The sequence below is a fragment of the Chiloscyllium plagiosum genome, unplaced genomic scaffold (genome assembly GCF_037043375.1).
Source record: "Chiloscyllium plagiosum isolate Xiang-an unplaced genomic scaffold, Cpla_swu_hap1 HiC_scaffold_27, whole genome shotgun sequence".
In the NCBI taxonomy this organism is placed as follows: domain Eukaryota; kingdom Metazoa; phylum Chordata; class Chondrichthyes; order Orectolobiformes; family Hemiscylliidae; genus Chiloscyllium; species Chiloscyllium plagiosum.
The window spans coordinates 21,932,434-21,955,034 of NW_028270165.1; the positions used below are offsets into that span (position 1 = coordinate 21,932,434).

The 22,601-nt window shown below is 45.3% G+C and overlaps 1 protein-coding gene across 1 annotated transcript in view; it reads right to left on the reverse strand.

Moving 5' to 3' along the window:
• LOC148143409 (uncharacterized) overlaps positions 1-22,601 on the reverse strand; it is a 204,486-nt gene that overhangs the window by 33,507 nt on the left and 148,378 nt on the right. Inside the window, 2 exon segments of the mRNA XM_087975188.1 lie at positions 14,660-15,265; positions 15,267-15,395. Coding sequence (XP_087831314.1) covers positions 14,660-15,265; positions 15,267-15,395 — 735 coding nt within the window.

Consider the following 22,601-nt stretch of genomic DNA (forward strand, 5'->3'; position numbering starts at 1 on the left):
ACACACCCCTGGGCACTATGGGTAAGATGGATTCACTGTGCTAAATTCACTCTGTCATTAAGAGAGTGGTGCGTGTCAGGAATGAGCTGCCAGAGGAAATGGTGGATGCTTGTACAATTATGACATTTGAAAGGCATCTGGATAGAAATATAAAATGGAAGGGTTTAGAGGGATATGGGCCAAATGCTGGCAAATGGGTCTAGATTAATTTAGAATATCTGGTTGGCATCGACGAGTTGGACTGTTTCAATGCTGTATATCTCTGACTCTGGCTTGCCACATCTGTATGTTCAGTTTCTCCCTGGTGTCGGTGTTAATGCCTTTGATGTCTCATTTTGCTCTCTCCTTTCCAGGGATGTTAACCACTTCATGTCTGGTTGTTCCTCAAGAACTTGCATTGCAGGTTCACCCTGAACTGACACTATTTTTTGAGCTTCCCAAAATCAGACCTGCTTACTCTCAGCAGTGGAGTTATCCAAAATTTAAGAGAGATGTCAGTCTTGAAGTTTTTGCTGTTCTGCCCTGTAAGATCCTGAATCAACACCTTCAGGAGAATTAGTTAGAGCGGAGTGAGAACAGAGGGGGAGAGAGAGAGTGGGATGGTGCTTTCAATTTTCAGTGTGGAATAACAAAAGAAAAGAATGTTCTGCAGAAAGTAGAATTGCTTGTTCTGAATTTCTACCTTGCACTGACAGTCATGACTTTTGTAATCTCTTTTTACAAAGCATTTGAAGATCTGAAGATGGAAGTTTCAAAATCAACAGATGGAGGGCTGATGCCCGAAACATCAACTTTCCTGCTCCTCGGATGCTGCCGGACCAGTTGTACTTTTCCAGCGCCGCACTGTTCAACTCTGACTCTCCAGCTTCTGCAGTCCTCACTTCGACGTCAATGTCTGACAGTCCCTCAGTCCATCAGGACTGCAACAATTTCTGACTGTGATTCTGTGAGAAGGAGCAAAGCCTTTTGGTTCCTGTTGGAGCACGTCTTCAGCATCAATGGGACTGAATGAGAGACCCTACTGTTGCAGCGCACTGATTGTGGAACCTGAAGCAGTTATACGGCCTGGAAAGAGGAATTCACGGCAGGGAGGGGCTGTACATGCGTTTGTGTGCAGCTGAAACTTCAGCCATGGAGAAACCCAATGGATCCCATCCCGTGCAGAAACCGTGGAAGTGTGGCGACTGCGGAAAAGGCTTCCGTGTCCCTTCTAACCTCATCAGACTCATCAGCGCAGTCATACCGGGGAGAGGCCATTCACCTGCCCTGAGTGCGGAAAGGGCTTCAGCTATGCCTCTGACCTGGTGAGGCACCAGCGGGTCCACACCAGAGAGAGGCCCTTCAGCTGCCCCGAATGCGGGAAGGCCTTCAGCAAATTCTCTGACCTGGTGAGGCACCAGCAGGTCCACTCAGGGGAGAGGCCCTTCAGCTGCGTCGAGTGTGGGAAGGGCTTTACCCAGGCCTCCACCCTGCTGGCGCACAGGCAGGGTCACATCGGAGAGAGGCCGTTCTTCTGTACTGAGTGTGGGAAGGCCTTCAGCAATTCTTCCATCCTGCTGGCCCACTGGCAGGTGCACACTGGGGAGAGGCAGTTCACCTGCTCTCAGAGTGAGAAGGGCTTTACTCGCACTTCCCATCTGCGGAGGCACCAGCGAGTTCATGTGCCATCGCAGGGGGATTAAAGGAGGGATAGCCAATTGCCTTATTGACTGGACTATCAACCCAGTTCCGGGGACTGCCAGGTTTGAATCCCGCCGTGGCAGATGGTGGAATTGGATTTCGGTCAGAAATCTGGAGTTCAGAACCTCATGAAGAAATGATTGTTTGGGGGACATCACCCATCTGATTCACTCACATCCCTTTTTAGGGAAGGAAACTGCTGTTGTGGGGAAGGATTCACTCAGTTGTCCCAGCTACATCCTTTACCCGGTCTGGCCTACACGTACCTCGAGACCCACAATAGCATGATTGACTCTTCATTGCCCACCACTGTCACCGGTCATTGAGTGGGGAAAGACTTACTTGTTTACAGGGTATGGGTTGAAATTGCTGAGTGAAGCAATACTTCCTACAGTTAAGGCTGTACTAAGGATCCAATTACAAACTACAACTCGGTGGTGACCATAGTAAAGCAGGTGGGGCGGTGTGGGGTGGGGGTGCACGCTTTGACCTTAAGCTATTTAAAAAGCAGCTACTTTTTCTACACCTTTTTGCTGGGGGGGCATCTGAAGCTGTAAAACGTTGGGTCACAATAAAGGTTACTTGAACTTATCGCCGGGCTCAGACTCTCATTGAAGGCTTTGAGCCCCAAGAGGTTTTTGTTTTAAAGCTGCTCATTTCATTTTAGCCTCCTGCACTAAGTTTCCAATGTCATGTATCAGATGGAGCAGTGAATGAGTAGCTAATATCGTTAGAAGTTTTTCAGAAGTGCAGGTACTGCACCGTTTCATCAGCATTGTAAAGTTTATTGGCAGCAGCGGGAGATGTGGGCTGCGTTCACTGGAAACGGTGTAGAGGTGCCGGTGTTGGACTGGGGTAGATAAAGTTAAAAATCATTCAAAACCAGGTTATAATCCAACAGGTTTATTCGGAAGCACTAGCTTTCAGAGTGCTGCTCCTTCATCGGGTAGCTGTTGGCCGGGGAATAATACAAAAGATCACAATGTCATATATTGAACAAACCTAGATTGTTGTTATGTGTTTCATCTTTTAGAATGGGTTGCAGGTTTTGATTCATTAATATGTAAATCCCAGAACATCTTTAAAGTCACGTTCTTGAGATGACTTAATGTTTTTCAAAAAGAAAAGTGACATCTCAGCTCAGACAATGCATTAAAGATCTTGAATCAGACTGGTTCTATTTCCAAAGTAGGAATTTATAAAATATTGCATGGATTGACTGCCTGCAAATTGTGTGCTTTTTGAGCAAAATTGAAAGTATCTGCAAATATAATTCTGCCAATACAAATTCACCCCGTAGAGTTTTGTGTGTGTGTGTGAGAGAGTTTGTGTGTGAGTGCGTGCGTAAGAGTGAAGTCTGAGTGTGATGGAGTTTAAGCCTGTGAGTGTGTTGTGGGGTGTGTGTGTGTGTGTCTATGAGAGAGGTATGAATAAAAGTGAGAGGTTGCATTTTGCTAAACAAGGAAGGGCTGGACATAGTGAGTTTTGAGAAGATTTGTAGCTCAGGTTGAGGTTTTGGATGTAGATTTGCTTGCTGAGCTGCAAGGTTCATTTCCAGACGTTTTGTTACCTACTAGGTAACGTCTTCAGTGGGCTTCAGGTGAAGAATGCAGGAATTTTCAGCATTGCTATGTACAGTTAATGGTATGTCCCTGTGTCGTATTGTAGAACGGAGACACTTCGGCAGGGTCGGGGGGGGGGGGGGGTGGAGCGGGGGGTAGTTAGGGGGTTCAGGTATACAGTTCTTTGAAAGTTGCATCACTGGTAGACAGGTGGTAAAGGAGGCATTTCGCACCATTGCCTTCACTGTCCACCCCATTGAGTGTAGAAGTTGGGACATCATGTGAGGTTGTACAGGATGTTGGTGAGGCCACTTTCTGGGTACTGAGTACAGTTTTGGTGGCTCTGTAATAGGAAGAATACTATTAGAGAGGGTTCCGTAAAGATTTACCAGGATGTTGCCAGGACTGGAGGGATTAGGTTATAAGGAAAGGTTGGGACTGTCTTCATTGGAGTGTAGGGGGTTGAGTGGTGACCTTACTAAGATTTATAAAATCATTAGAAGTGGAGGTAAAGTGAATAGCAAAGAGCTCTTCCTTCGGACCATTAGACATAGGAGTGGAAGTAAGGTCATAAGTCCACTCCGCCATTTAATCATGGCTGACGGGCATTTCAACTCCACTTACCCATACTCCACCCATAGCTCTTAATTCCTTGCGATACCAAGAATTTATCAATCTCTGCCTTGAAGACATTTAATGTCCCAGTCTCCACTGCGCTCCATGGCAATGAAATGCACAGGCCCACCACTCTCTGGCTTAAGTAATGTCTCCTCATTTCCATTCTAAATTGACCCCCTCTAATTATCAGGCTGTGCCCATGGGTCCTAGTCTCCCTGCCTAATGCAAAACACTTATCTGCATCCACGCTTTTTAAGCCATGCACTATCTTATAAGTTTCTATTAGATCTCCCCTCAACCTTCTAAACTCTAATGAATATAATTCCAGGATCCTCAGCTGTTCATCGTCTGTTAGGCCTATGATACCAGCGATCATCGCGTGAATCTCCGCTGGACACGCTCCAGTGCCACTATATCCTTACTGACGTGTGGGGCCCAAATATGGACAGAATATTCTAAATGGAGCCTAACCAGAGCTTTATAAAGTCTCAGTAGCACATCACTGCTTTTACATTCCAACTCTCTTGAGATAAATAACAACATTATATTTGCTTTCTTAAGCACGGATTCAACCTGCAAGTCAACCTTTAGAGAATCCTGGACTACCAGTCCCAGATCCCTTTTGTACTTTGGCTTTATGAATTTTCTCACTGTTTAGAAAATAGTCCATGCCTGTATTCTTTTTTCCAAAGTGCAAGACCTCACATTTGCTTACATTGAATTTCATCAGCCAATTCCTGGACCACATTCCTAAACTGTCCAAATATTTCTGCAGCCTCCCCACCTCCTCAGAACTACCTGCCTGTCTGCCTAACTTTGTATCATCAGCGAACTTCGTGGGAATGCCCCCAGTCCCTTGATCCAGATCATTAATATATAAAGTGAACAGCTGCAGCCCCAACACTCAGCCCTGCGGGACACCACTTGTCACCAGCTGCCATTCCGAAAAAGAACCCTTTATCCCAACTCTCTGCCTTCTCTCAGGCAGCCTATCCTCAATCCATGCCAGTAGCTCAACTCGAATACCATGGACCCTCGCTTTACTCAGCAGCCTCCTATGAGGCACCTTATCAAAGACCTTTTGGAAATCTAGATAGATGACATCCTCTGGGTTTCCCAAGTCTAACCTACTTGTTAACTCTTCCCCTTACTAAATCCATGCTGACTTATTTTAATCCAACCATGCACTTCCAAGAACTTAGAAATCTCATCCTTAACGATAGATTTTAGAATTTTATCTCCAATTAAGGTTAGGCTAATCGGCATATAATTTTCCAGCTTTTGTCTTGATCCTTTCTTGAACAAAGGACTTCCAACAGTGAATTTCCAATCATCTGGGACTTTCCCTGACTCCAGTGATTTTTGAAAGATTACAACCAACATCTCTGCAAATTCTTCAACTACCTCCCTCAGAACGCTAGGCTGTAGCCATCAGGGCCAGGTGAGTTCTCAATCTTTAGACCTATTAGCTTTTCTAGCAATTTCTTTTTTGTAATGGCTACCATACTTATCTCTGCCCCTTAACTCTCCTTAATTGTTAGGATATTACTCATGTCTTCCACTGTGAAAACTGACACAAAGTATTTATTAAGTTCTTCAGCTATTTTCTTATCTCCCATCACTAACCTTCCTGCATCAATTTGGAGCAGCCCAATTTCTACTTTTGCCTCTCGTTTGTTTCTTATGTATTGCAAAAAACTTTTACTATCATTTCTAACATTACTGGTCCGCTTAGCTTCATATTTGATCCTCTCCTTCCTTATTTCTCTCTTTGTTATCTTCTGTTTGTTTTTGTAGTCTTCCCACGCTTCTGATTTCCCAGTGGTCTTGGCCACTTTATAGGCTCTCTTTCTCATTGATACATTTCCTGACTTCCTTTGTTAGCCATGGCAGTCTTCTCCTCCTTTCACCCCCCCTCCCCCCCCCCCCCCCCCCGATAATCTTTCTTTTTTGGGGGGATGAACCTCTGCACTGTGTCCTCAATTCCACCCAGAAATTCCTGCCAGTGTTACTCTACTGTCTTCCCCACTAGGCTCTGCTTCCAGTCAATTTTTGTCAGTTCCTCTCTTATTGCCCTTTATTTAACTGTAACACCATTACATCTAATTTTGCCTTCTCTCTTTCAAACTGCACACTGATCTCTACCATATTATAATCACTGCCTCCTAAGTGTTCCTTTGCTTTAAGATTTTTAATAAAGTCTGGCTCATTACATAACACTGAGAATTGAAATATGCTCAGTTAGGCCACAGTTGAGGACAGTGTGTAAGGGGCGAATGGCCTATTCCTAGCCTTTTGAAATTGGTTCTGGCTCAGTGGAAATAGAACCATTGAATTGTAGAGCACAAAAACAACCTTTCGGTATATGCCAACCAGATAGCCTAAATTAATCTCGTCTCATTTGCCAGCACTTTGTCCATATCCCTCTAAAACTTCCTATTCATGTACCTATGCAGATGCCTTTTAAATGTTGTATTTGTAACAACCTCCACCATTTTTCCTGGCAGCTCATTCAGTTCACACACCAACCTCTATGTGAAACAATTGCCCCTTGGAGCCGTTTTAAATCTTTCCCCTTTCACCCAAAAACTAATGTCCTCTTGTACTGGACTCCCCTGCCCCAGGGAACACCTTATCTTTTTCTCATATCCATACCTGTCAAGATCTTATAAACCTCCATAAGGTCACCCCTCAGCCTGCAATGCTCCAGGGAAAATAGCCCCAGCCAATTCAGCCTCTCCCTGTAGCTCAAACCCTCCAACCCTAGCAATATTCTTATAAATAATTTCTGAACTCTTTTAAGTTTCACAACATCATTCTTGGTTGGTGAGTAATAGGCTGTGAACAATCTATTTTGTTCAGGTCGTAAGAGGGGGCTTTTCTTGAGGCGAATTAACTTTCACTTTTTTTAATCCTTGGGTTCCTTTTAAAAGTTTCCCCTCTCACCCTAAACCTGTGCCCTCTAGTTTGGGATTCCCCCTCCCCTGCGGGAGAGACAGGCAAAAGGAATGAGATGTGCAGTCACAGGGGAAAAAAATTGTTGCTCCCGCCTTTTTTATCCCAAATTAGCAATTGGACACAAACTCTTTCAGTAAAAACTAGCACCGGTCGTCATTGGTCAGATGGAGTAAGGTGCGCTCTGATTGGGCGGGGCGCGGATGACGCGCGTCACGGAAGGAGGAGACAAAAAGAAGAAAAACAAAGATGGCGGCGCGAGGCTGCGGTTTTCTCATCGACTCAGCGGGCGGTTTCTGACGGAGGGAGGGGGGCAGACAGGCATCGTTTACCTCAGAAAATATCTTTAAAATACATTTCAAATTAAAGCCGGAACTTTTCAAACAAAACTTGTGAAGAAAAGGAGACAGTCCCCGGTGGTGTTTATTGTTTATTTGTGTATAATTCCCGGGGCCCGGGAAGGGGGAGGTGACGGTTACCGGGTGAACGAGAAAACAAATTAAAAATGTCGGCGGTGGAGGAGAGAGAGCCGGCGCCCGCGGCTTCTTCGGCGGCGGGGGGTAAAGTCCGGCGGAGCACAAGCTGGAGGAGAGGCTGCACTCGGTGCTGTGCTGGACCGTGAGCCTGGAGCTACCCGCGGCTTCACTCAACCAGGTACCGGGCTGGGCTGAGGGGGAACCCGGGGGATAAGGCGGATCGCCATTAGCCTGGAGCCACAATCACTCCCATTCCTAAAACAAACATAATTTCTATTAGAATCACCATCTAATTCTCCATACACCTTCTATAATCCATGTAGGAGGGCAGGCTGTACCATCTGACTGAACTGTTCCGATATTCAATTGTGTATAATGTATAGATATCTTTTTTTATAAAATATACAATGTTATTTAACACATTAGATATGAAATACTGTCATCATGGGATTTGCAGCATTTCACAGCGCTGTAGAAGGTCACAGGCAATATTGTGTACGAGAGCCTGTGTAAACCTCTATGGTTATGTTTTATAAATGTGATTTGAGGTAATTGCACGTAAAATGGGTAGGATTGTGTGTGTGTGTGTGTGTGTGTAGGTATGTTATTTAGATCCTGGGGTTTTGTCTTGCCCAGTGATGTGATGGAGGGAGGGGAGTGGGGGTACGAATTAATCATTCTACCAAATCCAGCATTTTGTTGAAGAGTTTCATTTCTTTGCGATTGTCATCTTCCAAAGAATCAACCTACCCAGTATTTAAATGGACATGTGCACATGTATAGTTGTGTATGAATGCTGGAAATCTCTTTTTTTAAAAAAAAAAATTCTTTACTTTATTTCCTGTTCTCCATGCATGGCGAATTGGATGTGTTTGATTTCTTTTTCTTGCAAGTGTTGTGAAAAGTAGTCTGATCATGTAAAAGTCGACCCTAGTTCTTCATAGACAACTGACCCATGTTTGTGAGACAGTGTGATGGCCGTCATGTTCCACTCCAGCTCTGCAGTCTGTCGGTTGTTCGGCTCTGTTCCTGTCTTCCAGTCCGTTGTCTGTATGTTCCACTCAGTTTTCAGAATTACCATAATTTTTTTTGCTTTATTCATCAGTTGAGCTTCTGCTTATGATACGGTATGAATCTTGACAGGCATGAATTTCAGCCCCTCAAGTAGTATCCAAGTAACAGTCGACCCCCTAAATTTAACCTTAAAAAGTAGTCAAAAATTTGACTATTACTTGAGTATATACGATATAAATGAATTAATGTTCATTGCTTCTTCGCTTTACGCTATTTTGCCTTATGAAAGGTTTCATAGGAATGCTCCACTTTTGGATAGTGGGGAAAACCTGTATCAGTACAACACAGTCGCAAGCCATTCTTATTTGGTTTAGGCACCCCTGTCAAGCCTGTGCCAATTCTTAATTCTCACTTGGACCTGCTATTTATTGCCCATGTGCGGTTTCTATCCTTCTGTTCATCTCACGTTCATGTGTCTATCAAGATACACCTTAAACGTTGCTAAGATGCCTCCTTCCACCACCCATCACCCCTCTGTGTGAAAAACCTACCCCTCCACTTCTCCTGTAGACTGCCCTCCTCTTGCCTTGAACCTGTGCCCTTTTGTTGTTCTTTTCACTCTGGGGAATAAAAAAACCTCTGAGTAACATAGAATCCCTAGTGTGGAAAAGACCATTCGGCGCAACATGTGCACACTGACCCTGTGAAGAGTAACTGACACAGACTTATTCACCTCCTCCTATTACGCAACATTAGCCCTTGACTAAAGCACCCTCTCCCAGAGCATCCACGTCCTTCTGATAGCGTGGTGACCAGAACTGCATACAATATTCCGAATGTGGTTGAAATAAATAGCTGTAATGTAACTTGCCAACTCTCACACCCAGGAAAGGCAAGCATCCTATGTGCCTTCTTGACCACCATACCCACCTCTGTTTCCACTTCCAGATCCCTCTGCATGCCAGTGCTCCTAAGAGTTCTGTCATTTATTGTACAGTTCTTGTATTTCTTTCTCCCTTGTGGCTGTATCCAGCTTCCCCTTAATTCTACTCCCTCTTCATCTCTTTGCCCACTCATCACCCCTCCACACATCAGCATATCATAAGACCATAGGAGCTGAAATTAGGCCATTCATCCCATTGAGTCAACTCCACCATTCAATCGTGGCTGTTAACTTTCTCAAGCCCATTCGTCCCGGAACCCTTGATCCCCTTGATACTCAAGAACATTTCTGTCTCCATCTTAAATCTGCTCAATGACCTGGCCTCCACAGCCTTCTGTGGCTGTGAATTCCATAGATACACCACTCTCTGGCTGAAGAAGGCTTTCCTTATCTCCCAACTAAAGGGTCTTCCTTTTCCTCTTAAGGCTGTACTCTCGGGTCCTACTTTGTCCTAACAATGGAAACATCTTCCCAACATCCACTCTGTCCAGGCCGTTCAATATCCTGTAGGTTTCAATTGTAACCCCCCTCATCCTTCTAAAATCCATATAGTCCCAGAGTCCTCAAAAGTTCCTCATATGTTAAACGTTTCATTCCTGGGACCATTCTCATGAACCTCCTCTGAACACCCTCCTGGGCCAATACATCCTTGCTAATAGGAGGCTCAAAACTGCTCACAATGCTGCAAATGTGGCCTGACCAGAGCCTTATAGAGTCTCAGAAGTACATCCCTGCTTTTGTATTCAAGTCAAAATAAATGCCATTATTGCATTTGCCTTCCTAACTACTGACTCAACCTGCAAGTTTACTTTGAGAAAATCCTGGACTTGAACTCCCAAGTCTCTTTGCATTTCGGATTTCTGTATTTTCTTCCCATAATCCTTCTGTTCCAACAGTGACTGTCTGGTGTCAGGGCAGTACTAGTGATTTCCTGACATGTGGATTGTATTTGGGGATACCAAGGAATGTCAGGAACTGCGAGTATCTCAGGAGCAGTCGTTATTCCTGGAAGAGGCAGACAGGAATGTGGTGTGGTCCTGTAAACTCCAGAACTTTGATAACTTCATGAGTCAGCAATAACGCTTTCTGGACCAAGAAATGAAAGGGCCAATGAGAAACTGCTACAAGGGAGTCAACAAATAACATACATTAACTATCGCTGGGAAGAAGGAGGCAAAACAATGAGCTGTTTCTTTGGACAGATGAGATAATGGTGTTTAATAACTGTGTGACAAAAGGACAATTAATTCTGCTTGAAGAAGGAAGGCCTTGGTGTGGAGGGCATACAAGGAGCAGGAAAATCAACATTTCGGGCAAAAGCCCTTCATCAGGAATCCTGTATTCCTGATGAAGGGCTTTTGCTCGAAACGTCAATTTTTCCTGCTCCGTGAATGCTGTCTGAACTGCTGTGCTTTTCCAGCACCACTCTAATCTCGACTCTGGTTTCCAGCATCTGCAGTCATTGTTTTTACCTTGGCGTAAAGGGGTTAATTGCAGGACAGGCTGTTTCAAACAGGTGTAAAACCCTCAAGGATAAGAAGGTAAGCTACAGACCTGAGGTCTCCAGAAGTGTGGGGAGATGGTGTTAGAATCTAAAGAAACGTTACACCACAAATCTGAAAGTGACGGAACTCCACCAGAATTCAACTCCAGAACGTTTCACCTGCAGTGCTTGGAAGAACAACACTGCATCAAACCCTTGTAAACTTCCAGAGATGGGCACTGTTGGTAGAAACAATGTTAAATTCCGCCATCATTTGGGTGATAGCCAAGATTTGGGGGGTGAGGGTGAACTTGCTTACTTGAGGGGTTTTATATTTTGGTTCCTACCTACAATAAAGTGTAAATTATGATTCAATAGTTGGTTGTCTGTGCAGTTTCTGAGTCAGTATTCAAATTAAAGCGATTCACCCACAATCAGAGTGATAGGCTAGGATTAATAATGACTCCTTTGCATTCAGCAGGTCGGCACGTCAATACTGTTATAAAGCGAATGCTGAATCCCCTCCCCTCAGATCTCAAACCAAAACACCAAAAGAGGAGCGCATTGCCCTATAATCAGAAAATTAGTGTGAAAAGTAGTGTCATCTGCTCTAGTCTTAAAAACAAAAATAAATCCCTGACACTTTAAAAATCAACAAAAAGCAATTTACATATCCAACTTGAATGGTGAACAACTGAACTAAACTATTAACAAACCGAATAAATCCCTTCGAACTACTGACGATTCTGGCATGAAACAGGATTTTTGTCATATGCTGTTCCAGTAAATACAAGACCCACTAAAACAACAAGAAATAGAATTTAGTCTCTCAGATTACATCTTCCAGAATATTCTAAGCATCCTTCTATTGAATATTTTGTCAGGAATGCCTCCTGCAATTCCTGCTCTTCTGGTTTTTTTGTAAATGATGCTGTCTCATTCACAGCTGACTGTCAGAGCTGATGTCTCTCTCTAGTGCTGAGGACTCTTAGCTCTAGCAATGGGGAGTTAGCTCTGGGGTTCTGTCCAACTGTCCCCTTCTTTTATACCCTTGATGCCATATTGAGTTTTTACAATAGGATTGGTCCTCTGTTATCAAAACCATCAGATTTAAATTTAATAGATATTGGTATCCAAAGGACCGGATTTAAATTGATTGGCTAAATTGAAAAGTCATTATCTTGGCCTGTTAACTGCACAACCTTGTGACAGAAATGTTTCTGTTTGTGTGCTCTCTGTTGTGATGATGTTACTCCTTTAAGAAGATTATGTCATCTTGATTTTTTTCCCCAAGAGGGGTTGTAAAAGGCAGAGGGTCCGATTCGACTGGGCTAAGGGACTTCACTAATGGCCAACAGATATTGGCAAAGGCAACAATCTGAAAAAGGTTTGAGATTTTTTTTCTGAAACACTTCTACAGCGAAACAGTCTGGAAGGTCACCCCCCAGCCTCTGACCCTCCAGGGAAAATAGACTGGGGCTATTTCAGCCTCTTGCAACAGCTCAAACCCTCCAACCCTGGCAGTATCTTTGTAAATCTTTTCAGAATCCTTTCATGTTTCACAACTTGTTACAAACGTGTCAACTAATTCAGAGAAGCCTCTCAATTACAGCTGTAAATAGAGAAAGTGTGTTTAATCATGAGTCATGAATAAAGGCTGTATTAATCTTTTATTGTGAAGTTTTACTCCTACATCTCCAAACAGAGCATACAAACCTGGTCAGAAGGGAGTGATTGAAAAAATATGTGGGGCAAAAATTTTAGAGTGTGGCTTGTGTATGGAATGAGCTGCCAGTGGAAGTGGTTGAGGTAGGTACATTAACAACATTTAAAAGACATTTGGTCAAACACATGGAGAGGAAAGGCTTAGAAGGATAGTGGCCATGTGCAGGGAAATGGGGTTACTGTTGATGGACATTTTGGTCGGCATGGACCAGTTTGGGCCGATGGGCCTGTCTCCGTGGAGTAGCACTGACTCGTGTCTCTTTGTCTCTCCAACAGTTTTGAGTTTTCAGATGAGCATCTCACTTAGTCACACAGAATAAAATCTGATCTCGTTCGTCAACTCTGATGTGGAAGTGCTGGTGTTGGATTGGGCTGGACAAGGTTAGAAGTCAAATGGCACCAGGTTAGAGTCCAACAGGTTTATTTGAACTCAAGATTTCAGAGCACTGCTCCTTTGTCGGTGAAGTGATGAAGCAGCAGCATTGAAGAAGGAGCAATGCTCCTAAAGCTTGTAATCTCAAATAAACCTGTTGGTCTCTAAGCTGGTGTTGTGTGATTTCTGATATCTTCTGCTGTGGGTTTGTGTCGACCTTAATGGGATATTTTGTCCAACTCGGCATTTTTAAACAGTATCACTTGGAGGGATTCACTTGAAACCTTTAAAGAGGTGAGTTCAACAAGACTGAACTATTCAAAGTTACTTGGACTCAATTTTAAAACTTACATCAGGACCAGTAGACAGAGAGATGTACAGCACAGAAACAGACCCTTCGGTCCAACTCATCGACGCTGACAAGACATCCTAAATTAATTTGGTTCCATTTGTCAGTATTTGGCCCATTATCTTTCTGAACCCTTCCTGTTCATGTCCGAAACCAGATGCCTTCTCAGTGGTATAATTGTACCAGCCTCCACTTTCTCTGGAAACTCATTCCATACATGCATTACCCTCTGCGTGAAAACATTGCCCCTTATGTCCCTTTTAAATCTCTCACCCAGCCAAATAGCCTCTCCCTGCAGCTCAAACCCTCCAACCCCCGGCAACATCCTGGTAAATTGTTTCTGATACAGAAGTCAATGTTTTGGGAAGAACCCTTCTTCAGTCCTGAAGGAGGGTTAATACCCGAAATGCTAACTTCACCTCCTAATGCTACCTGGCTTGCTGCGTTCTCCCAGCCTCCTGCTTGCCTACTTTGGATTCCAGCAACCGCAATTATTTTTTGTTTCTAACAAATGGTGGAGCAGACTCAATGGGCTGAATAACCTCATGTCTGCTCCAGTGGTCTTGTGGTCTTAGGTTTCTGCGGATTCTTAGGAACGTGCAGTCCCAGACTCCGAGTAATGTCGCCCACTGGAAGCAAAGTTTATGGAATCACAGAATCCCTACAGAATGTAAACAGGCCTTTTGGACCAACAAGGCAACACCAACCCTCCGTACAGTAACCCACCCAGACCTATTCTCTTAACCCTATTACTTTACATTTACTTGGAGAAAGTGAGGACTGCAGATGCTGGAGATCAGAGTCAAGAATGTGGTGCTGGAAAAGCACAGCTGATCAGGCAGCATCCGAAGTCCAGGAGAATCCTGATGAAGGACTTATGCCCAAAACGTCGATTCTCCTGCGCCTCAGATGCTGCCTGACCTGCTATGCTTTTCCAGCACCACACTTTTGACCAGTCTACATTTACCCTTGACTACTGCACCACACTTACACATCCCTGAACACTATGGACAATTTAGCTCGGCTAACTCACCCTAACTTGTACATCTTTGTATTGTGGGAGCAAAAGCGGAACACTCGGAGGAAACCCATGCAGACACGGGAGAATCAAACAGTAGATTCAAACCCGAATCCATGGCTCTATGAGGCAGTTGTGTTAACCACTGAGCCACCATGTCGCCCCGAGCCACTTTAGAGTTGCACTTGGGGGTGCGAGGCAGTGTGCAGTCCAGAAATGTTTTTAAAAGCCCACCAACTTTCCCACTGCACCCATTGTCAGAGTGGGGCACAAGGTTTAATTCACAGTAGCGTCACTGGCAGTATCTGATTGTTGGGAGCACTGGTGCCCCCGCTGGTGTCTTCGCAAGTTGCTGGAAAATGTGAACCTCTTGCCAAACTCACGGCAGCTGAATGGCTTCTCCCCTCCATGGACCCGCTGGTGGGTCAGCAGAGCAGAAGAATTGCTGAAGCCCTTCCTGCACTCAGGACAGTAGAACGGCCACTCTCCCATGTGGACCCGCTGGTGGGTCAGTCGGTGGGAGGACCGGTTAAAGCGTTTCTCGCACTCTGGGCAGGAGAACGGCTTCTCCCCGGTGTGGACCCGCTGATGCCTCAGCAGGTGGGAGGAATTGCTGAAAGCCTTCCTGCACTCGCGACAGCTGAAGGGCCTCTCCCCCGTGTGGACCCGCTGGTGGGCCACGAGGTTAGAGGAGACCGCAAAGCCCTTCCTGCACACTGAGCAGGAGAATGGCTTCTCCCCGGTATGGACCCGCCGGTGGGTCAGCAGTTGGGAGGGCTGGGGAAAATTCTTCCCACACTCAGGGCAGTCAAATGGCCTCTCCCCAGTGTGGACCCACTGGTGTGTCAGCAGGGAGGAGGAACTGTTGAAGGCCTTCCCACATTCAGGGCAGGGGAACGGCTTCTTGCTTGTGTGGACCCACTGGTGCTTCAGCAGGTCAGAGGATTTGCTGAAGGCCTTCCCACAATCAGAGCAGGGGAAGGGCCTCTCCCCGGTGTGGACACGCTGATGCGCCAGCAAGTGGGAGGAGTGGGTGAAGCTGTTCCCGCACTCGGGGCAGGTGAATGGTCTCCCCAGTATGGACTCGGCGGTGGTCCAGCAGGTGGGAAGAGCGGATAAATCCCTTCCCACACTCTGGGCAGGAGAACGGCCTCTCCCTGGTGTGACTGCGCTGATGAATTTCCAGGGCAGATGGGACACTGAAGCCTTTCCCGCAGTCACCACACTTCCACGGTTTCTCCATGGGGCGAGATTCCTCTGGTTTCTCCATGGCCAAAGCTTCAGCTGCACACAAACGCATGTACAAACCCTCCCTGCCGTGAATTCCTCTTTCCAGGCTGTATAATTGTGACAGGCTGCACATTCAATGCGCTACCACAGTAGCGTCTCTCATCCAGCTCCACTGATGCTGAAAGCGTACTGAAACAGAAACCAAAGAATTTTGCTCCTTCTCACAGAATCATAGTCAAAAATCGTTACAGTCCCAATGGATTGATTGACTGTCTGTCATGGACATGAAAATGAGGACTGCAGACGCTGGAGAGTCAGTCAAAATGTGTGGTGCTGGAAATACACAGCAGGTCAGGCACCATCCAAGGAGCAAGAGAGTTGCTGTTTCGGGCATAAGCCCTTCAACTACTGAATTTGAAACTTCAGTCTTCAAATCTTCAAATGCACTGGAAAAACAGATTATGAAAGTCATCACTGTCAGTCAGGGTAGAAAGTCAGGGTAGAAATTCAGAACAAACAATTCTACTTTATGCGGAACATTCTTTTCTTTTGTAATTCCATGAAATTGAAAGCACCATTACCCTACTCTGATTGCTCTACATTTACACCTGATTAATGCATCTAACCTACACATCCTGGACACTATGGACAATTTAACATGGCTAATTCACCCAAACCTGCACATCTTTGGATAGTGGGAAGAAACAGGTGCACTGGAAGAAATCCGCCACAAACACCAGTCGGAGAATGTGCAATACCCACACAGACAACGGCTCTGAGGCTGGAATTGTATCTGGCTCTCTGGTGCCGTGAGGCAGCATCACTAACCACAGACACCGCACCTTCCTTTTCCAGTCCCGCCACCAAGTCACTCAGCTTGAGCTTAAGCAAAGCACTACGTTTAATTTTCGCTTCACACACACTGAACTTTCGGCCCGTCCCCACTTCCCCTACAGGAAATGCAAACACCTGGGGGGTTGCCACATCGAATCCCTACAGTGCGGAATGAGGCCATTTGGCCCAACAACTCTTCATTTACCTCCGACTAATATACCTAACCCACACATCCCTGAACACTATGGGGCAATTTAGCATGGCCAATTCATCCTAACCTGTACATCTTTGGACTGTGGGAGGAAACCGGAGCCTCTCGATGAAACCCACACAGCCACGGGGAGGACAATGTCTGTGTGGAGTTTGCACAGTCACCTGAAGCTGGAGTCAAATCCTTGTCCCTGGTGCTGTGAGGCAGCAGTGCTAATCACTGAGCCACGTGCTGCCCGTGTGTGCTGAAAGAGATGCAATGTGGAACTTTATTGACTGTACCGCACAGTGGATTGTTGAGTAAGGATCTGGAAAGAGGTAGCCAACATTTAGGAGCGCATTGCGACAGATGCTGGAATCATTCCTGAAAACAACAAATGCTGAAGATCACAGCTGGTCAGGCAGCGTCCACATAGAGAGAGCAAGCTAACATTTCAGGTCTTCTTTGAGATTTAGAAAATCTTGCTGGATACAGAGAAGGTGAATGTCAGGAGTCATTTCCCTGGAATGAGGGATTTCAAGACTTGCGGACATATTTTTAAGGTGAGAACAGAAAGATTTCAAAACAAAATAAGGGGCAACATTTTTACACAGAGTGCTTCACGTGTGGAATGAATTTCCAGAGGAAGTGGTAGATGCGCTTACAGTCACAACATTTAAATGACATTTGGATAAGTACATGAATAAGAAATATTCAGAGGGATATTGGGCCAAGCACATGTAGGTGGGACTAGTTTAGTATGGAATTATGGTCAACATGGACTGGTTGGACCGAAGGATCTGTTTCCGTGCTGTGTGACTCTGACTGGATACAGTGGATGTGGGGAAGGTGTTTCCACCAGTAGGAGAAACGAGGACCAGAGGACACAGGCTCAGGGTGAAGGAATGCCCTTCAGAACTGGGATGAGGAGGAATTTCTGCAGCCAGAGGATGGTGAATCTGTGGATCTCATTGCTGCAGAGCGCTGTGGAGGCCAAGTCATTGAGGGCATTTAAGACAGGGATAGATAGGTCTTTGATAAGTAAGGGGATCAAGGGTTACGAGGAGAAGGCAACAGAATGGAGTTGAGAAACATATCGGCCATGATCGACTGGTGGAGCATACTCAATGGGCCAAATGGCCTCATTCTGCTCCTGTATATTGTAGTCTTAAAACTGGGCAGATTACTGAAGTGGTTTTCATGAACAATTTCAGAGTCCTGAAGTAAAGTCGTAGAGGTGTACAGCACGGAAACAGACCCTTTAGTCCAACTCGTCCATGCCGACCAGTTATCCTAACCTAATCTCGTCCCATTTGCCAGGACTTGGCCACTATCGCTCTAAACCCTTCCTATTCATATACCCATCCAGATGCCTTTTAAATACCGTAATTGTACCATCCTCCATCACTTACTCTGACACTCGTTCCATACATGCACCACCCTCTGCATGAAACACTTATCCCTGAGGTGCCTTTTAAAATCTTTCCGCTCTCACTCTAAACCTATGCCCTCTAGTTCTGGACTCCACAACCCAGGGAAAAGACCTTGTCTGTTTATAAAATCATGAGGATTATGGATAGAATAAACGTGTGGAAGGTCACACCCACCCCCCACAAAAGCTTCCTCACTGTTCTATCTACCTGCGACTCTACTGTCAAGAAGCTATGAACCTGCACTCCAAGGTTTCTTTGATCAGCAACACTCCCTCGGACCTTACCTGATTTGCTTTTCCAAATGTAGTACCTCACATTTATCTAAATTAAACTCCATCTGCCATTCCTTAGCCAATTGGCCCATCGGATCAAGATCCCATTGTCATCTGAGGTAACCTTATTTGCTGTCCACTACACCTCCAATTTTGGTGTCATCTGCAAACTTACTAACTATACCTCTTATGCTCACATCCAAATCATTCATATGAATGATGAAAAGTAGTGGGACCAGCACCAATCCTTGTGGCACAACACTGGTCACAGGCCTCCAGTCTAAAAATCAACCCTTCACCACCACCCTCTGTCTTCTACCTTCAAGCCAGATTTGTATCCAAATGGCTAGTTCTCCCTGTATTTCTCGAGATCTAACCTTGCTAACCAGTCTCTCATGAGAAACCTTGTTGAATGCCTTTCTGAAGTTCATGGAGGTCATGTCGACTGCTCTGCCCTCGTCAATCCCTTGTTGCTTCTTCAAAAAATTCAATCAAGTTCGTGAGACATGATTTCTCACGCACAAAGCCATGCTGACTATCCCTAAATCAGTCCTTGCCTTTCCAAATACATGTAAATCCTGTCCCTCAGGATTCCCTCCAACAACTTGCCCTCCGGCAATGTCAGGCTCACTGGTTGATCGTTCCCTGGCTTTTCCTTGCAATCTTTCCTAAATATTGGTACCACATTAGACAACCTCCAGTCTTTCATCACCTCACTTGTGACTATCGATGGTACAAATACCTCAGCAAGGGACCCAGCAATCACTTCTCTAGCTTCCCACAGAGTTCTAGGGTACAACTGATCAGGTTCTGGGGATTTATCCACTTGCATGCATTTCAAGACATCCAGCACCACCTCCTTTGTAGTATGGACATTTTTACATTTTTCAAGATATCATCATCTGTTTCCACACATTCTATTTCTTCCATGTCCTTCCCTACAGTAAACACTGATGCAAAATACTTGTTTATTATTTCCCCCAACACCTGCAGCTCCACACATAGACTGTCTTGCTGATCTTTGAGGGGCCCTGTTCTCTCCCTAGTTACCCTTTTCTCCTTAATGCATTTATAAAAACCCTTTGGATTTTCCTTAACTCTACTTGTCGAAGCTATCTCATGTTCCCTTTTTGCCCTCCTGAGTTTACTGTTAAGTATACTCCAACTGCTTTTATACTGTCAGGATTCACTCAATCTCTCCTGTCTTTACTTGTCATATGCTTCCTTCTTTTTCTGAACCAAAACCTCAATTCCTCTAGTCATTCAGCATTCACTACACCGACCAGCCTCCCCTTTCACCCTAGGTTCTAGATGAGAGTGGTGCTGGAAAAACAGCAGTTCAGGCAGCATCCGAGGAGCAGGAAAATCGATGTTTTGGGCAAAAGCCCTTCATCTAATCTAGAATCTGGTTTCCAGCATCTGCAGTCCTTGTTTTTACCTAGTTTTTCCCCTTTCACCCTAACAGGAATATACTGTCTCTGGACTCTCAGTTTCTTATTTTTGAAGGCTTCCCATTTTCTAGCCATCCCTTTACCTGCGAACATCTGCTCCCAGTTAGCTTTTGGAAGATCTTGCCTAATACCAAGTTAGCCATCCTCCAATTTAGATCTGGCCTATACTTTATCATCACTCTTTTATAGCTCATAGAATTATGGTCACTGTCCCCAAAGTGCTCCTCCACTGACAGCTCAGTCACCTGCCCTGCCTTATTTCCCAAGAGTAGGTCACGGTTTGCACCTTCACTAGTCAGAACATCCACTTACTGAATCAGAAAATTTTCTTGTACACATTTAAATTCCTCCTTAGCTCTACTTGTCGAAGCTATCTCATGTTCCCTTTTTGCCCTCCTGAGTTTACTCTTAAGTTTCCTCCAACTGCTTTTGTACTGCCTTTAAACACTATGGCAGTCCCAGTCTATGTTGGGAAAGTTAAAATCCCTGACCATAACCACCCTATTATTATTACAGATAACTGAAATCTCCTTACAATTTTTTTCTCAATTTCCCTCTGACTATTAGGGAGTCTGTAGTAAAATCCCAATAAGGTGATCATCCCTTTTCTTATTTCTCAGTTCCACTCAAATAAGCTTCCTGCATGTATTCCCAGGAATATCCTCCCTCAGCACAGTTATATATCCCTTATCATAAAAGCCACTCTCCCTCCTCTCCTGCCCCCCTTTCTATCCTTCCAATACCATGTGTGTTCTAGAACATTAAGCTGCCAGTGCTGTCCATCCTTGAGCCATGTTTCTGTAACTGCCATGATATCTCAGTCCCAAGTTCCTAACCATCATCTGCCTTCCCTGTTTGGCCTCTTGCAATTGAAATAAATGCAGTTTAATTTAACAGTCCTACCTTGTTCTCTGCTTTGTTACTTCCTGCTCTGATTGTTTAACTCAGTCCCTTTCCCAACTGGACCAGTCACAGACTGATCTCTTTCCTCACTATTTCTCTGGGTCCCAGCAATCCCTGCCCCCCACCCACCCCTACCTTACTAGTTTAAATCCTCCTGAGCAGCTCTCGCAAATCTCCCAGCAAAATATTAGTCCCCTTCCAATTCGGGTGCGATCCATCCTTCTTGTACAGGTCTTTTCTACCCCAGAAGAGTTTCCAATAGTCACATTTTTGGATCCTTTCTCCCATGCACCAGTTCCTCAGCCACGCATTCATCTGCCCTGTCCACCTATTCTCACCCTCACTAGCAACATTCCCCATTTGTTTTAAAAAATTCTCAAGGTCAAGGACCAGGCTCGCAGGAAAGTAGTCTGACACAGAACAAACAGCCAAGAGGCGAGTCTGCTAGAATATAAGTGTTTTATTCCCCGCAGCGTCGCCACAACCAGGTCTCGTACTTACAACGGGTCTGGTTTATACTCACTCTACATGTTACCGGAACTGGGAGCCGTCAGTTCTCGTAGAGCGGTTGCCAACAACCCACGCTCGGCGGTTAAACGTAACCCCGGAGCAGACTCCCCGGGTCTGGCTTATACTCACTCTACATGTTACCGGAACTGGGAGCCGTCAGTTCTCGTAGAGCGGTTGCCAACAACCCACGCTCGGCGGTTAAACGTAACCCCGGAGCAGACTCGCCGAACTGGAGACTTTTCCAGCTGATATACTCTTTTCCAGATATAAACATTCATGTGAACAGCAGAGCAAGGCTAAAAAACACATTCCATTCTGGTTACATACAGATAAGAAGATTCACACGGGGAGGTGTGTAATAAGATTCACACGGGACTAAGCAACACCTCCATTCCGGTTAGATTCACACATGTATTGGGACACATTTTTAACCCTTTCACCACATTCCACTGCTTGGCCCAATACATGTGTTACATTATGATTCACACATGTATTAGGACATAATTTTACACCACATTCCACTGCTTGGCCCAATACATGTGTTACATTATGCTTAATTCAGTTCAATTCGTTTCAGTTAATTTCAGTTCAGTCAATTCAGTGTAGTTCAATTCAGCTCAGTTCAGGTCTGTTCAGTTCAATTCAATTGTGTTCAATTCAGTTCCGTCCATTTCAATTCAATTTAGCTCAGTTCCATTTTGTTCCGTTCAATTTGATTCACTTCAGTTCAATTCAGTTCAGTTCCACTCAGTTCAGTTCAGTTCAATCCCATTCAATTCTGTTAACTCCGCTTCAGCTTTTTGGACATGCCCACATCCTCCGCTGTACCCCAGGCAAGGGGTTCTTCGGCAGGACTGGGATCCTCTCAAGGGTGGACAGCAGCGACCCTGGGGTTCCTCCGGTCGCCCCCCACCATTTCTCAAACAAACTGCCACGTCATGCCACGGTCCATGCCATCCCGGGACGGTCGGGACCTCCACAGTTTGTTCTTCTGGTTTCTTAGTATTTTTCCAAAACATTGTTCTGTATCAAAATCTCTCCTCAACTGCGATTGACCCTGCTCGCAGCGCCAAAATGTTTTAAAAAATTCTCAAGGTCAAGTTCGTAGGAGAGTAGTCTGACACAGAACAAACGACCAAGAGGCGAGTCTGCTAGAATATGAGCATTTTATTCCCCGCAGCGTCGCCACAACCAGGTCTCATACTTACAAGGGGTCTGGCTTATACTCACTCTACATGTTACCGGAACTGGGAGCCGTCAGTTCTCGTACAGCGGTTGCCAACAACCCACGCTCGGCGGTTAAACGTAACCCCGGAGCAGACTCCCCGGGTCTGGCTTATACTCACTCTACATGTTACCGGAACTGGGAGCCGTCAGTTCTCGTAGAGCGGTTGCCAACAACCCACGCTCGGCGGTTAAACGTAACCCCGGAGCAGACTCCCCGGGTCTGGCTTATACTCACTCTACATGTTACCGGAACTGGGAGCCGTCAGTTCTCGTAGAGCGGTTGCCAACAACCCACGCTCGGCGGTTAAACGTAACCCCGGAGCAGACTCCCCGAACTGGAGACTTTTCCAGCTGA